Raw genomic sequence first — 16,090 nt, forward strand, 5'->3', positions numbered from 1 at the left:
CAGGCCTGCCTCAAGGCCCCTCCCCGCCTAGGGTTCTGCTGCCTTTTTGGCAAGTTAGTTTCTCTTATACTCAGGCTCATGAGATGAAGTCACAGGCCTGATGCGGCAGCCTCAGGAAGGTGACAGGTTCTCTGAGTCTAAGCAGATCATGTAGTGCGGACTTCTGCTTTGTTTCCATCTATCCGTCTGTCCGTTCGTTCATCCATCCATCCATCCATCCATCCACCCGCTCAGCGTACGAGTCCTGGGTTGATTCTGTGCCATATCCCACGTGTGCGGTGGTGCAGGGGGAGGGGCATCAAGTTGGAGAGACTTGCCTCTGGCCCACTTAAGAGCTGTGTGACCTTAGACAAGTTGCTTGACCTCTCTGAGCCTTAGTTTACCAAAATCTTTAAAATGAGGCTAGTCGTACCCACATCCTGGAGGTAATTGTGAGGAGTAAACGAGGTGTATGAAGAATGTCGCTCAGGGCTTGACAAACAGGAGGCATTTCATCAGTGTCCGCTCTCCGCCGACATCCAGCGGTGCTGGGTGTGCTGGGGGAAAGGAGATGGAGACTGACACAGCAATAATACAGCGTGTGAAGTCTCCCACAGAGTTGAGAACAGAAGAGCCAGAAGAGAGCACCTACTCTGCCTGGGGAAGCTGGGGAGGCTCCGAGGGGAGCCTGTGTTTTCACTGAGTTTTCCAGCGAGTGGGTGTTTGCTGAGAGTGAAGAAGGTAGAGGTCCTGCCGAGGGGGGAACACAGGTGCCACGGCTTGGTGGGAGGGGGAGAGGCCCAGCAGATTTAGGCAACAGGTCAGGACAGGCCTGGACCCACTGGGGCGGAGGGTCGTGGGGGGGGGGGACACAGGTGGTCCGGGGCATAGTGGTGAGGTTAGCGGCAGAGAGTAGCAAGTGGGGCAGGTGGTGGTGAGATCTGGAGGGGCCTGCAGCCAGGGTCCCGGGAGTCTGCTGGGACCCACAACATGCAAGGAGGATTGTCTCTCCTTTTAAAGCAGGGGAGAGTCAGGACCCAGTTGAGTTGTGGGGAAAATCTCTGATGGCCAAGGGGAGGGTGGGTGGCGAGGGGAGGCTGGAGGTTACAGGGCCACTGGAGGTTGTCACGGTGGTTCAGGTGGGAGGTGATGGTAGCCTGAACGTGGGCGGGGGCTGTGGGGAGGGAGAGGATCTGAATCTGTCTTCGTGGCTTGCATTCCTTCCTTCACTTGTGAATGTCTGTGTAGGCCTCTGAAGCTGGTGCTGGGGAGACAGCAGTGACTCCCACACACGGGGGCCGCACTCTCCTGAGGGGACTCTGCAGGGGCCGGGATTCCCGGGCTGGGCAATGATTCTGAGGTGGGGGGGCTCCCAGGACAAGTCACGCAGGACCCCAGGCTCGGCACCAGCCTTTCTTCCCTGTGCTGCCCAGAGCTGGGGCTCAGGAGGGGAGGGGTGTAATCCCCCATGGGGTTCCACCCAGTGTGCAGTCCCAGCCCTTTAACTCCTGGCTAAAAGGCAAAGGACGGCTGGCTCTTTGGGGATGACTTGCCCACTTTGTGCCCCCAATAAGTACCCCTGCTCCTGACTTTAAAAATCCATCTCATTGAGCATCAAAGGTCCTGTGGCCTTTCTCAAGTTTAGATAATGCGGTTCCCCTCCCTTCCCATTTTTATTGGCCCCATTTTAAAGATGGGCAAACCAAGGCCCAGTGAGGTCAGGAACTTGCCCGAGGTCACAAGCTCCTAGAGCAACACCATGGTGGGAAACATTGGGGTTGGGTGTGTCGGCAGACTCTGCCAGCTGAATGAGGAGCTCTGGACTTGGTGTCTTGGGGCTGCTGTGAGAGTCGGCGGGGCAGGGACACTGAGTTCTCCCCAGGACAGAGTGACTTCTTGCTTCTCCATGACACAGCTACAGCAGCGGGCATAGCTGACGCGTATTGAGCACTTGCTGGATGCCTGGCTCGGCTGTACGAAGAACCTCTCATCTGTTATTTCATTCATAGCTGACGTGTATTGAGCACTTGCTGGATGCCTGGCTCAGCTGTACGAAGAACCTCTCATCTGTTATTTCATTTAAACCTCGCAATATCCATGCTGGTGGGAAGGTCCTATTTATTTTTATTGCACAAATGAGGACCCTGAGGGCCAGAGGGGCTTGGTAACTTCTTTGGGTCAATTTAAGGATTCAGGTAAATGAGCAGTTTCCCCTATTATCCATTAATCTTTCTGAATTAGGTGAATGAGGAAGAGAGTTTAATTCAAACCTCATTCCTGGGCACCCAGCGTTCCCTGCCCCCCGCCCCCAAATCCCACACACAGAAAGCAAGACTTGTCAGGGAAGCTGGAGGGCACGGTTCTGGGCCTTGCATGTGATGGCGGTGGGAAGACCTAGGCTTGCTTCAGTGATTCTCCTTACGCTCTGGCCTCAGTAGGAAAGAATTTCAGTTTTGGCCCCTCTCCTGTGTGTCCCTAATTACAGGTCTGTCCTGCCCACCCCCCCCAGGATGTCCATCCAGCCCTATGTCCACATAGTGGTCAAGAGGCTCCCATGTGCCCGGCTCTGGGGTAAGCATTGGCATTTCATGGGGCAGATGGGGGGCATGGTCTGAGCCCTCCAGGAGCCCACCTTGCTCAGACTTGTTTCTTAAGGAGACACTGGATGCTGGGGATGCTGGGGGGATGCTACCCTAGGATGAAGGGGTCAGGGCAGGCCCTTCTGGAGAGAGATGCTGACCTCCCAGAAACAAAGGAGGAGGGCCCCGCCCCCCACGTTGGGGATCGGAGGCACGTTCCCAGGCTGGGCCATCACAAAGCAGGACCCCTTCATCATTTTCTGGATTCATAACTTAACGAGATGCAAAACCATGTAAATGTACCATGCATTTATTCTGCGTCAAAATTGAATAAGTAATCAGCCTCTGAAAGCTGCTAGGAAACCTGGTGGTGCCTCTCCCACGTTTCCTTAAAGTCAGCGGGATGAGGGGGGGAATTGGGTCAGTCTGTTGTCACGGCAAGATTGTCTTCACATGGACAAATCAATTCCTAAAAATCTTGAGTATTTAGGAAAAGTAATCCCTTATCTTCAGACACAGTTACAGGCTAATTGCATCCAGCGACGACTAGACAGGGTGCAGGGGGAGTTGCACAGACGGGCCCGCTGGGATGGTTATGAAAAGGGAAATATTTTAGGGCTTGGTAATGCATGCGTGAACACACACACGGCTGTGCACATATGCACGCATGCACATCTGTGCACATGCATGTGGGTGTACCCACAACACGCACACACGCACACACACTCGTTCACTCTCTCCTCAGACGTTATGCTAATTATGCTGTCAGTAGGTGCTCATGGATGCTATTTGTGGCCCAGCCGTTCTGGATTTCTGTTCTGTCCTGGAGCCTTGAGTCAGCAGTTCTGGTCCTCAGCTCCTGGCTTTCAGTGCGCTGCTCCCAATTAGGGCGGCCCCACGTCAGGCTCTGTGTCCCTGCTATTGAGGTGTGGAAAGTGATGCCCCCCAGACCAGCCGACCCGTGGCCTGCCTCATGAGGGGGCCGCTGCTCGGCCGGGACTTCAGGAGGACCCCCTCTCTGTTTACAGTGAGGGAAGGAGCAAGACCCTTGGAGCTGCTGAATGTGCTTGTGTTTTCATCTTGGAAGCATTTCCACCCCCCAGGGCCTCTTTGGACCTGCAGGGAGGAACCAGAAGGTGGGACCTGAAGTTCTCAACCCGTTTCTCCAGTCTGGCTTCAGAAACCAGCTCCGCTGCTGATTTTGGCAGCTGGGAGATCCCATTCTGTTTACACCTGAATGTTTTTCTTAAAAGATCTCTTTTTCCTGGTACCAAGTAACCTCTAAAACCCATCAGCTTAAGCCCTAGAGGAACTCAATGGATTAACACATCAGCGTTTGAACTAAGTACAGTATTTAAGCTCTCTTAAGAGGCACGGGAAGTGCTTATGGAATTTTCTGTTCTTGGAAATACTTCCCCGGGAAGAAAGGGGGATAACACTGGTTATGTTCTTGGTCTGAAAGAGGGGCGTCTGGTGCAGGTGTGTCACCTGTTTCTCTCTTCCCAGGTTTGAGGGAAACTTGATTTTATCTCTAAATATGAGCTTAAACGTTGGAGGTCAGGTTTTTTTTTTATTTAAAGATTTTATTATTTATTTGAGAGAGAGAGAATGAGAGACAGAGAGCACGAGAGGGAAGAGGGCAGAGGGAGAAGCAGACCCCCTGCTGAGCAGGGAGCCTGATGCGGGACTCGATCCCGGGACTCCAGGATCATGACCTGAGCCGAAGGCAGTCGCTTAACCAACTGAGCCACCCAGGCGCCCTGGAGGTCAGTTTTATTTGGCCGCCGTCCACCTTGGGCCACCCAGTTTTTGCCTATGACCTTAAACCTAGTTTATAGAAGTCGTTAGAGGAACAGGTCTGGAAAAAGACAATTATTACCTGAGAAAGGCCACTTAAAAGTGAATCCGCTTAATAAGTCAGAGTTTTATGGTAATAGCACAGAAAGGGTTTAGCTGCGACTTTACCTTGAAAAAAGAAATGAAGAATTATGAAAACAGTGAGTTTTATATTTAACAAGATGTAGGCTTTCATGATAACCATATGCTAATATTTAGAACGAACAAAGAAGTCTGGCCCGATTTTTCTGCCTAATTTTCAGGGTTGTGTATTCCTCACCTCACATTTGAGTCCCTTCACCATAAATCCACAGGGGCCTCAACAGTTTTCCAAAGGGCTTTTCTCAGCTCCTTGATCTTGACATTCCCTTTTCGAAGCCACCTTCTTCTTCATGCTCCCGAGCTCTCCTCTTCAGTGGCTCACAGATGACCACCTGTCACGGCTTCGGGTGTCACGATCCGATTCACTGACTTCAGGTGTCCCGTGTCTCCTGCCAGGTGTTAGCTTCCTCTGCTGTCGGTGGCATTCTGTATGTGCCCCGACAGTCATCGAGAGACAATTGGCAGTGACTTTTGAAGCCAGGAGGGGCTTCCTTCCCTATTTGAGGGGAGGACCGAGTCTGTAAGTGGTTGCTTCATTGCTGAACAGCCCCCTCAGGCTGACCTTCACTTCCTCTTCTATAACCTTGTTGCTGTGGTACCGTGGATGCTTGGAGACGCTGTCCGCGGGATGGGGCAACTCGAAATCTATCCTCTAGGAACTTCTTTGCTTTCTGATGTTACTGATTGCTGGAGGGAGCTGAGGCAATACCGATTGCTCGCAGAGGCAGCCCCATGGCAGTGAATGTTATATGGGTGGAAGGCTGTTGTTGAAGGCATGTTCCACTGTAGGCACGGTCTCTTGGCTGAGGACCCACGGGAGAGAGTATGTTGAGAACGTCAGTCACAAGACACCTGCTCATCGTGGAGTGGCCTTTTTTTCTTTTAAACCTGCTGGGTTTTATGAATTATGTAACTGACTGCGATTGTTTCCCTCTTTGCTGTGGCTGTTGGGAAACTCAGGGCCAGACTTACAGCTTATTCCAACAAAGGCTTCGATAAGTACTTCTGGAATAACCTTACCCCCTCTGGTTTTTATACACCTTTTGTAGCCCAATTTCTTTTGTGCTCTCTTGAATTGCAAGCTTAAATCTTTTCTAAATATAGGTAGGTATATTTTCTAAAAAATGATCTCAGGAGTTCTACCATTTCCATCTCAAAGGAGTTGAATGAATTTGGTAAAGACAGAAGGATTTCAAGGCTCTTATTTCGTCTTCTATGAGACTTCTCGGCACTAACTTAAGTTTTGTGTAGACCTGGCGTTTTCCGCACCAGCCTGCCTGCCTGCCTGCCTGCCTGCCTTCTGTGGGCATCGAAGATTAACATTGTAACCTGCGTTTGTAATTTTGAAATAAAAGTGAGTCTCATCTCTCTTTACCGATTTCTTTTCTAGTACATTTTGGGGTGCCTTTCTGGGTGTGACAGTAAAACCCTCAATCTCCATTCTCGATCATGACAGAATTGAAAGGATTTACCCCATAAAGGGTAGTCTTTGGAGCTGTCTTTGCTTGGAAGGAAATCTAGAAGGTGTCATGTGTAGACATGGTGACGGTGGCAAGGAAAACAGAGTAGATCAGCCCTTTCCAAGAAGAAAGGGAAAGAACTTTCTGGAAGAGATGGTGTTTTACATGAGCTTGTGCTTCAGCCCAGGAAAACCACTCAGGCTCCTAAGGGTGAGCATGTGAGGTTGAATGTTAGAGTCTAGAAGATAAGTAGATACCCGTGGCCCTGGAAATGAAAACCCATCAATCTTCTCCTCTTTCTCTGTTCATCAGATGATTGAAGACTTTTGCCAGGACCTCTCCCCACGCCCTTTGAGGTGTCACCTGCATGTGTTTATGAAGCCCTGGCTGTGCGTGGGGCACGCTGCAGGGCTGGGGAGTGGAGTGCAGGTGCAGACACATGGATAAAGGGATGAGCAAGTGCCAAGGCTCTGACCTGTGAGTAGTCGAGAGAAGTCTGAGCGCTGGTCGGGACTGACCCTCCCAGGCGCTGGCTGGGAGCTAGGGCTGATACCCAGGAGGCATTGAGAGAGCTGGGGACGGTGGGGAGAGGCGCCTCCGTGGCAGTGAGGTCACAGGGAGGACCCTGGCCCCCCTCAAGGACAGGGTGGAGCGAGTCACAGGATCAAGGCCAGGATACAGAATTAGGACTTCTTCTCGAAGGCCGTGGTCAGCTTTCGAGCAAGGTTGTGTGACATAAAAGCTGTGTCTCCAAAGCCCAGGGAAGAGGATCCCAGATTTGTAAATCCTGGTGGGGAAAGTGCCAGCAGCATGCCATTCCTGCCCACCCTCCCGCCCCCCAGTCCCGTTCAGTGGCCGGTCCTGCTGGTCTCAGGCTCATGTTCACATGTGGATGTAGAACGTGGGCCACACGGGAGGCCTGAGATGGAAGAGCTTCCACCAGCTGGAACCTGAAGGGGAGGGCAGTGAGCAACAGAGTCTTGGGGCATGGGGTGGACGCTGAGGGTCCCCAGTGGAGGGGCAAGTTGCCAGCAGGCAGTGATGGTCCTGTCAGAGCAGGAGCCTGGCTAAAGTTGGGCTCCCTAAAGAGAAGGCGCACGTGTCTCCATGCCGCCTCCCTGCAGCTCCCACCACGGGGTAGTGGATGGTGGCGAAGGCCAGCGACTGGAAGAAACAGGACCTGGGCCATTCTCCATCTGTGTTTACATTCTCATTCTTTGTGCTCTCCAGATGGTTTTTTTCTGGGATCTGACCTACTTTTCTTTAGCGTGTGTGCTTGGGCTAATTAGCAGGGCAGGGGTCTATCAGTGCTGTTTGGGGAGTGTGGGTGCTATGGCAACTAGAGACTCCTCTGCGGGCAAAGATAGAGCCGCTCAAGTTTGTTTTTCTTGGGGTATCAGAGGTGCTTCAAATGGCTCGCCCTCCTGGACTATGGCTCAGGCCCTTGCACCTCACCGGGATTTAAGAGTCTCTGCCACAGAGTTTATCTCTCAATTACAGAGCGTTGGCAGGTTTGCTTATCTTTCTGGTATGTGTCAGTAACTTGAGGATAGGCTCATCTTATTCAACATTTATAGGCCAGGTACATGGCAAGTGAATGATATATGTTGAATTGCTAATAGTTTTAGAAATGATGGGTGCATCCCTTGATTTATCCAGGTTTCTAGGGTGTCTGGGGTTGGTAGGGGAGTCTGTTGCCTAAGTGGGCTTAGCCTGCCATCAGGGTCCCAGAGTATGTGTGCGATGGTTCAAAGGCCCCAAGAGGGGCTGTTTGAGTTCAGGATCTCATTGCAGCCATGGTTAGAAGCTCCAGGGATCACTGGTTTGCTCTGGAGGGGAAATGCTCTGCCAGGGTAAAGTCTGGAGAACAGGCTGGGAATAAAGAGGTGGTAAGGAAGGAAGGACCGGCTGGGCTGCGTGAAGGCAGTCCCTCCTGGAAGAAAGGTCCGGAGTCAGCAGAGGGGAGCAATGGGCATGGCATCTGTAGCCTCAGCCCTAGGTAATGGCCTGAGTGGGTGCTCAGTGCGGGTGTGCGTACCTGAGGGAGCAAGTGGCTGGAGCACTAACTGCTTGCATTTTAGTAATTCCGGATGGAATCTGTGCTTTCTCACTGTACAAACCCATGATTTAAACTTTGTGGAATGATCCGGGGTGGGACGGGGTGAGGCAAGGAGGAGGGGGAGGCAGTGGACAGGCAGGAGTGGCGGGGGAGGGGGTGGTGTCTGTGTCATGAGCAGGTCTTGGGTTATGGATGACCATAACCCAGGGCTGGGTCCACAGAGCATCGATGTGGGGTCCAATGGCCCCAGACTGCTGTTTTGAGCAGTTTGTCTATCTTTTCGCTTTTTCTTAGCTGTTCTTCTTGGGTTCTGTCAATGTATCTTAAGCAGCTTGTGTTGGTTGGCTTGGGCTGCTCTGGCAAAAACAGCATGGTCTGGGTGGCGCAGACAGAAACACATACCGCTCACACTTCTGGAGGCTGCAAGGGTGATGGCGTGACGGGGTCCTCAGCCAGAGTCGTGTTCCTGGTTTGCAGAAGGCAGCTTTCTTGCTGTGTCCTCAGCTGGCAAAGAGGGAGAAGGAGGGAGAGAGAGAGGAGGAGAGAGGAGAGCGAGCGCAGGAACTCGGGGCACACCCGAAGCCCACAGCAAGCCCTTGTCCTTCCGGAATACTCTCCCTCCTCCCACCCCCTTTTTTCGTTTTACATTTTCTGTCGGCTGAATTACTAGATGACCAAATTTGTTTCAGTTATGTGTAAACTGAGCATCAAGAGGTCGTCAATGAGGGTGTGAGAAGCTCTTCTGTGAAGTCACGACGCAAACGCGTCATGTCTGGATTTGTGTGGCATCACCGGTCCCCACACTGCACTTGTCTCTCCCCTGGTTCTTGGGGTGTATCTGGCATCACTGAGTTGGTGGCAGCCTGTGAAGTGTCAGTGCGTCATGACATGAGAGTAGTGGGGACTCGAAATAAAAGCACCTCATTTTACTGCTTCCTTATTTCCTTTATGGCTCTTAGGGGGAAATGCTTCTCATAAAGAAGGAAAGAAAATTAGCACTGCTCAGCACCAGTTAGAGTCCCGCTCCTGGGACCTTATGTATACATATATATTATTTGATTTAATTTCCCAATACCCTGCAAAGTAGATGCTTTCTCTCTTTTGCCAGCCGGGGAAGCAGAGGCTCAGGGTGGTTAAGTGGTTGGCTCCAGGCCACCCCACAAATGAGGGAGAAGTCCGGATTTGAATTCCAGTCTCATTTCAAAGCCCTCTCCTGTTTTTGCAGCAAACCCCTACCTGCGGAGGGTGAGGACACTTGGGCTGTTCTGTGCTTTCATGTGTCAGGAACAAAAAAGCAGATGGGTTCTGATTGTGGTTCTTCACTGGTGTAGTACTAAGTTTGGCTCAAGGCCATGCTCTCCGTGCCCAGGGAGGGGGTCGCTTTCCTCAAAAAAACTAAGCCTAGGTTAGGGCTTATGGAATTTTCAGCTCCACATGATAAGGTTGCTGAGACTCCCAACTGTCCCCAGGGCCCAAGAGATCTGCTGTCTAACGGGAAACCAAGCCTCAGGGCACTGGAGGCGAACACAGAACACACGGCAGGATCCTCGCCCCCAGATGACATCCTTCCCTGACAGTGAGTGACGGCTGCCCAGGAGGTGCTCCCCAGAGCAAGCCTCCTCAGGCCACCCCGACAGTGACCCTCCTTGCAAGATGGACACAGTCATTAGCCATCTTCATGGAAATGCAAAAGTAAACCTTCTCAGTGTTTCCTGGAAATTTCATGTTGTTGTGTCCTGGGAAACAGTTTTGATTTTCTGGCTTTTGGTTTGACACTAATCTTAAACAGGCACAGAGGAAAGGCAGGCCACCATGAAGTCTAGAACCATCCTGACATTATGAGCCACAACCTCAAGAGGTCCTGTCCAAACATCCTTGCCACAGTTTCAGAAAACGTTCAGGGCATTGGAGGAAATTTTAAAATGCTTTGAGCAGTTCTGTTTTCATTTTATTTTTCTTTTGGCCATAGGTTAGATGCATTTTAAGCTCACTGTGCCGTGGGGTGAAGACATGTGGGGCAAGTGTAGAAGGATTTTCAGCTTACTCTCAGGGGCTCACTTTAATTCAGTTGCCGGCCTGTTTGGAGCTCAGAATGCAGTGACACCGAAAGTAGAGCTGTGGGGCAGATGGTCAGGCTCCCAGGTGTGCCCCGAACCTCTGAACCTGTGAGGTTCTAGTAGCTTTTGGTGAGAATGCCCAGGACCCCCAGCCTTGAACCTTTCTAAGGTAGCTGGAGTCAGGTGGGGGACCTGGCTAAGTGGACATTGTTGTCCTAGCCAGGGCATGGGGGTGGGTGCTGGGGGCACCCTGATGGGGTGTGTTTAGAATCACAGAGATGGGCCATTCGGTTGCAGGTCACAGCAAGCTGCCTTTTCCTTGGACAGCTGGTGGCTTTAGGGGCCTGGCACCAGCACATCAGCTTGCTTGGCCTCTGGTTAGGATGAGCACTTGCTCAGGGCTTCTCTGTGGAGAATTATTCTGGTGGCCAAAGGTAGAGTTGCCCACCCCTTAGCAGGCCCTGTGCTGCTTTCTCTCCACCTTGCCCCCCTTCCCCATTGTTGTGAGCAAATTGGAGGCTGGGCCTGGGCTCGCTGTGAGCCGGGAGCCAGACCCTGGAATCTCCCTGGTGCACAAGCCTCATCCGTCTGCTCCAGGCCTGCCCTCCCCGCCCCCCCCCCCCCCAAGGAGGCAGAAGCAGGCAGTGGGAAACCGCACACATACACATCTCGTCCATTTCCCACTGCAGCCTGTTTACCTGCACACACACACACACACACACCCACCCCACCCCCATGTGTGGGAAAGTCCATTCCCTTCCTCCTGGAGGGATGAGCCAATCGGGGTGAGATTACCCCCACTTCTCTTGGTGGTCAGTCCTGCCGAGACCACCACGCCCCTCCCTCCTTGCCCCCCACCCCCAGCCCGCCGTGCATTTGCATTTCAAAGCCACACCATGTGGGCGGTCGGGGCGAGGCTGGGGGAGGAGGCGCGGGTGCCGAGGGAGGGTCTTCGTCCTCCCTCCCCCGGCCCTGTTTCCGGAGCCTGCGATGGAGCTTTGTGAGGATGCAGGCGTCGGGGCTGCTCGGCGGTGATGACATCACCGTGTCACACACAGAAGCCGGGCTGCCGGAGGTGTTTAGGAGCAGCTCGGCTTGGACCACACCGGCGCTCACGCTCACACTTGCGCGCCCCGGGCAGAGCCGCGCGCGCCGGCCGCACTCGCTCACGCACACTGTTAGGCGCGCGCCGGCCGCACTCGCGCGCGCGCACACACTTCCGCGGCGCTCGCTCCCCGGGCTCCGGCTCGGGCCCTCAGGCGCAGCTCCCCGCCGCCGCCGCCACGGATGCCAGCAGCTGCTCCCATCTGCAGTGCAGCAGCCCCGGCCGCTGGCCGGTCCGCCCCGGCTCCCCGCTGGAGGAATCGCACCCGGACGCTGGCCCCGCTCGCGGCTAGTCTGCTCGCCAGGGCGCAGCGAGGATGGGAGGGTCGCAGTCCCTGCAGCCAGTCCCAGCCAGCGACCCGAACCTGGAGGCTTCCGAGGCAATGTAAGTGCTCCGTCGGGCCAGCCCGGAACCCTCCCCTCTCCTCCCCGGGAGGAGGTGAGGCTGCCTGGGCTTTGTTAGTGTCGCCTCTCCTGATGCCGCGGCAGCCCGGAGCCCTGGCTGGCCCAGCATTCTCGGCAGCCTTGCGCGGCTTTGCCTTGTGGCTGCTCCTTCTAGCATGAGGTGCTCCCTCTGGAATGAGCATCTGGCAGCCCCAGGATACGGCCCCCCGCCCGCCCGCCCCGAAGCGGGGGAGGCAGAAATGACCGTCTGGCATTCGATTTCAGTTGTTCAGCAGCCCAGTGCATGTTCCGGGGCTCCTGCCATGAGCATCTTAACTCTGCACCCCCAGCACAGTGGTATTTCCTGCAACAGAACAGCCGGGCATCAACAAGGGCCTCTTGGGAAGAACCCTTGAGTGTGGCAGCTTGGGGCCCATGGAGACAGACCAGTTTAGGGGCAGTCAGTCCCGTGGCCGGGCAGGTGGCGTGGATCATGGCTGGTAGACATTCAGTCCCCTTAGCCTAAGCATCCACAATCACTCCGGTGAACACTGTCGAGGACAGGGCTGCTTGCTATTATCAGTGAAGCCAGCTGAAGTCTTGTCATTGGTCCACCGTTCGAAGCAGGGCTTGACTGTGCATTGATTCAGGAATCCCATCTTTTCTCTAAACCACAGAGCTGATTTGCCCAGAAGTGGCCTTTATCCTGGATGTGTGTTAGTTAGAATTGCCATTTCTGTATGGTTTTTTCTGTTTCCTTCCCAGGCGTGCCTGGAGGATGGGGCTTACTGAGCAGATCTGGCTGCTGGGGGCACCTTTCAGCAGCTCAGGCTCGTGTCCAGAGTGGGCCTTCCCATCCCAGCTTACCTACTCTGCTTTCCCAAAGAGAAGAATGTGTTTCAGAAAAGAGTATTTTGGGGGGATTTGGGGGTGGGGCAGTAGGTAAAGTGGTCAGTTCATGAGAGCCATTGATGTGTAGATTAAGAGATGAGCAGGGCTTGGTCTGTGTGTTGTAGTAGGGACCTGGTGCCATGTGGGGCTTCCTCACTGGTCCCCACGCCTGGGCTTCAATGAGGAGCTGTCTCAGTGGGGTGATGTAATGCTAGGCTGAGCCTCATGGTTTTTCTCTTTAGCAGCGAACCATAGTTAGGAGCAGGTGTGCACCGATCATTTGTCTTCATCCTTGTAGCTTGGGAAAGCGTCCTCTTACAACAGGAGGCACATCAAGCTGGAGACTTTTTTTTTTTTTAAATGCTGTGAGCCTTGGACTACACCTACCGTGTTTTTGTTCCATGTGTAGTATTGTTAGATGCGTGGAAATATGTATCCCCATGAAAGGCTCCAGCCTGGGCAGAAGAGAACAATTCCAGCCTATTTTTTAGAAGTCTCTAAACTGGAAATCAATGAATAAGTGGGAGTCACCAGCTAGCTGGTATCAGGATTCACGCCTGTCAAAGAGCGTTCAAGACTTGGGAAAGACAATGTGACCGCATGTTTGGGAAAATATGCTCCTCAGCCATTGGAAATTCAGCTCACCAGCCGCCAACATCCCCACCCTCTTTCCCTGTCGAGTTAACAAATGACCAGTATTCTGTTGGCCAAGGGCTGAGTTTGGGGGAGGTTCTGTTTAAGGCAGAAGCTGCCTTTTGGTAAGGCCCCCAAGGTTCTGCCCTGTGGGGATAGTGGTGTTGCAATAAAACTCCAGGCTGATTGGCCACATTGTGCTGCTGGAAGCTGCTCATCAATATTGCATGGTTGAGTTCGTCCCTGTGCACCAGCCTGAGGTGTCTCTCCCCGGAACTGCTACTTGGGCAGTGTCTCTAAAGAGCGATCTTTAGGATAGTCCGTTTACTCCTTCACAGATCCCACTCTCCATCCCCCTCACCTCTTTGTCTTTGGAAATGAAGGGAGAGGGAATGTTTGGGGCTGCTGCCATTCCTAGCAACTATTCTTCTCTAAAACCCCATCTCTGCTGTCTCAATAACTAGGGCTTGTTTTACTAGTACAGAGTTGCTCATTTCCAGTCCAGAGGTTTTAAAACATGTGTTAAGAGAGCACCCCTTTTCTGTACAAGCACAAACCTTTTGTGATCGTGTGTATTTCCATGCACCTAAAAACACGTGTGTGTGAGTAATACACGACACGGTGCAGCACGTGGTCCGTGGAGGACATAGAAGCTTTTGCTGTTGTCAGGGTTGCAGGGATGGAGATGGACTCGGGGTGCACACCTGCGGATACACCACCCATGACACCTGGAAACTAGGGTGACCATTTCTCCTTTTTCTCTGCGGAAAGGTGGGCCTGAGTTGGGCCCATCCGGGAGAGTGAAACCCAAAGACAGGGGGAGGCAAGATGATTCGGAAGTGCCCGCAGGAATTTTATTTTAGTCCCAGGATTTCTTTCCTTCTGATTTCAGGTTTGGGGTGCCTTTGGGCAGCTTTTGTAGCCCTGGCTGGTAGCTTCACTCTGTACTAAGTGCAGTCTGGTAAGTGGGTGGGGGTGGGGTAGGTGAGTGGGTCTCCTGCTTGGCCAGTAGAAGCCTGGAGGAGCAGGAAGGCCTGTGGTTCGGGGGGTGGGGCAGGGGGATGGAGGCTCAAGCATTGACCCTGCCCTCGCTCCTCCCAGGATGGTCCCCAGACTGCTGCATCGCTTCCCCTAGAGGCTTGTTACAGATGCAAAACCTCAGCCCCCCCACCAGGCTGGCTGAATCTGAATCTCCATTTTAACCAGAGATTTGTAAAGATGCCCCGTGAGCTGTAGAGAAGAAAGTTTGAGAAGCCCTGCGCTAGCTAAGTCTCTCCGTCCTGGTTCCTGAGAAACTCTGGCCACTTCTCGGGCTGCTGCTTTCCTGTCTGGGAAAGAAGTTCTGGTAGCAGCAGTAGCCCCTGTTTCCAAACAGAACAGGGGTAGCTGGGAGAGAAGAAACCCTCTGCAGATAACGCTCCCTTCCCAGCGTGGGCAGCTGGGAAGAGCAGGGAAAGGACAGGAAGTGCTCAAGTGAGCGTGGTCCTGGCTTATTGACCAGACTTGCTCCTGCCTGTGCCTCTCTGTCTCCTTCCGCAGCAGCCCCTTGTGGCTTAGCTTCTGCTAAGCCCAGCAGCAGGACATACTCTATCCTTTGTTTAGTTGGAGCCCCCCCTTTCCCCGGGGCTCCCGATCAGCTAGGGGAACCCATGCCCCCCATGCTCCTGTAGATCAGAGTAAAATGGCCAGGCTAGGTGGAGAAATGTGAGGAAGCCAGGAGCAGCTGGCCTTGGGGGATGGGGGGAGGTTAAACATGGTGGTGGGTATGCACTGAAGGTTTTACGCTCCAACTAAGAGAAGGATGTGGCATTTGCCAGGACGGGAGAACTGGATTGGGAGCACTCTGGGGGAAAGTTGATGAGTTTGGGCTGGAGTTTGACAAGCAGGTGGGATGAGAACAGCAGTTGAGAGAGTGGCCAAGGCGAGCGAGAACTCGTGGGCACCACCTCACTGGGGAGCAGACCTCTGCACCCATCTGGGTCACAGATGAGAAAGCAGAGACTTGGTCCCTTCCTTTTCCTGTGGCTCCTGAGCCTCTCTTTCTGGGTTGGGGGCTGTTGAGAGGTCCCGGGGACTCTGGCTCAGCCCCACCTGCCTCAGAGGGTTTCTCAGACGTTAGGGGCCTTGTCTGCGAAGACTCAGAAAACAAGAGCACCGGACCGTGGCAAAAGTGGGGACACTGTGTGCCTGGAAATTGCTGGCATTTCAGTAGCTCAGAAGGGGCCAGAGAGGGCTGCTGGAGCTCCTGATAATCTTTCTTTAGGCCTCACTGGATCGCTTTCAAAGCCCTTTATCTTGAGGTGACCCTTGGCTAAGTCATTTTGTTTAAATGACAGCATCCCTAATGTGGGCTGCAGATGGCTGTTCAGCTCCAGGAAGCACATTTCACTTTGGATATTAGCCCTGGACAAAATTAGTAGAGTTTTGTTCCCCCTAACATTGAATAAGCTGCAGAGTTATCCATACAGTGGGAGTTGCAGGAGTCCGGAAGGAACCTGCTGGGTACTTAGTTCAGGTTGCTGTGACAGAAATACCACAGATGGGGGCGCTTCAACAGCAGACGCTGATTTCTCACAGCTCTGGAGGCTCTAACTCCGAGGTCAGGGTGCTGATGGATTTGGCGTCTGGTGAGGACCCTCTTCCGGGTTTACAGATGGTTATGCTCTCCATGCTTCCCTGGCCACAGCAAAAGGAGCAGAGATTTGGTCCTTTTGTGGTGGAGGGGGAGAGGGGAGGAGGATGGTGGAGGAGGGAGAGGGAGTGTAGGGGGCAGTGGAGTGGGGAGAGAGAGAGATCTGTCTGTGTCTTCTTTTAAGGGCGCTGATACCATTCACGAGGACTCCACCATCACGATCTAATTACTTCCCACAGGCGCCACGTCCAGATACCATCACACTGGGGATTAGAGTTTCAACATATGGATTATCTTTGGGGGAGGACACAAACACTGAGTCCATAGCAGGTGCTTTTCCTCGGCTGTCATTCCTAGATCTCTCCAGCATGGCG

The 16,090-nt window shown here is 53.3% G+C and overlaps 1 protein-coding gene across 7 annotated transcripts in view; it reads left to right on the top strand.

Moving 5' to 3' along the window:
* The window catches only part of LOC110592778 (transforming acidic coiled-coil-containing protein 2), a 162,569-nt gene that overhangs the window by 77,452 nt on the left and 69,027 nt on the right, over nt 1-16,090 (top strand). For 3 of the 7 annotated variants that reach the window (XM_044916175.1, XM_044916173.1, XM_044916174.1), the window contains exon 1: nt 11,494-11,561. The exons of the other annotated variants lie outside the window; for them this stretch is intronic. In XM_044916175.1, the coding sequence (XP_044772110.1) occupies nt 11,494-11,561 (68 nt within the window). Of the gene's footprint in view, nt 1-11,493; nt 11,562-16,090 lie in introns of those variants that run through there. 7 annotated transcript variants of the gene reach the window in all.

Source organism: Neomonachus schauinslandi, chromosome 6 (genome assembly GCF_002201575.2).
Source record: "Neomonachus schauinslandi chromosome 6, ASM220157v2, whole genome shotgun sequence".
In the NCBI taxonomy this organism is placed as follows: domain Eukaryota; kingdom Metazoa; phylum Chordata; class Mammalia; order Carnivora; family Phocidae; genus Neomonachus; species Neomonachus schauinslandi.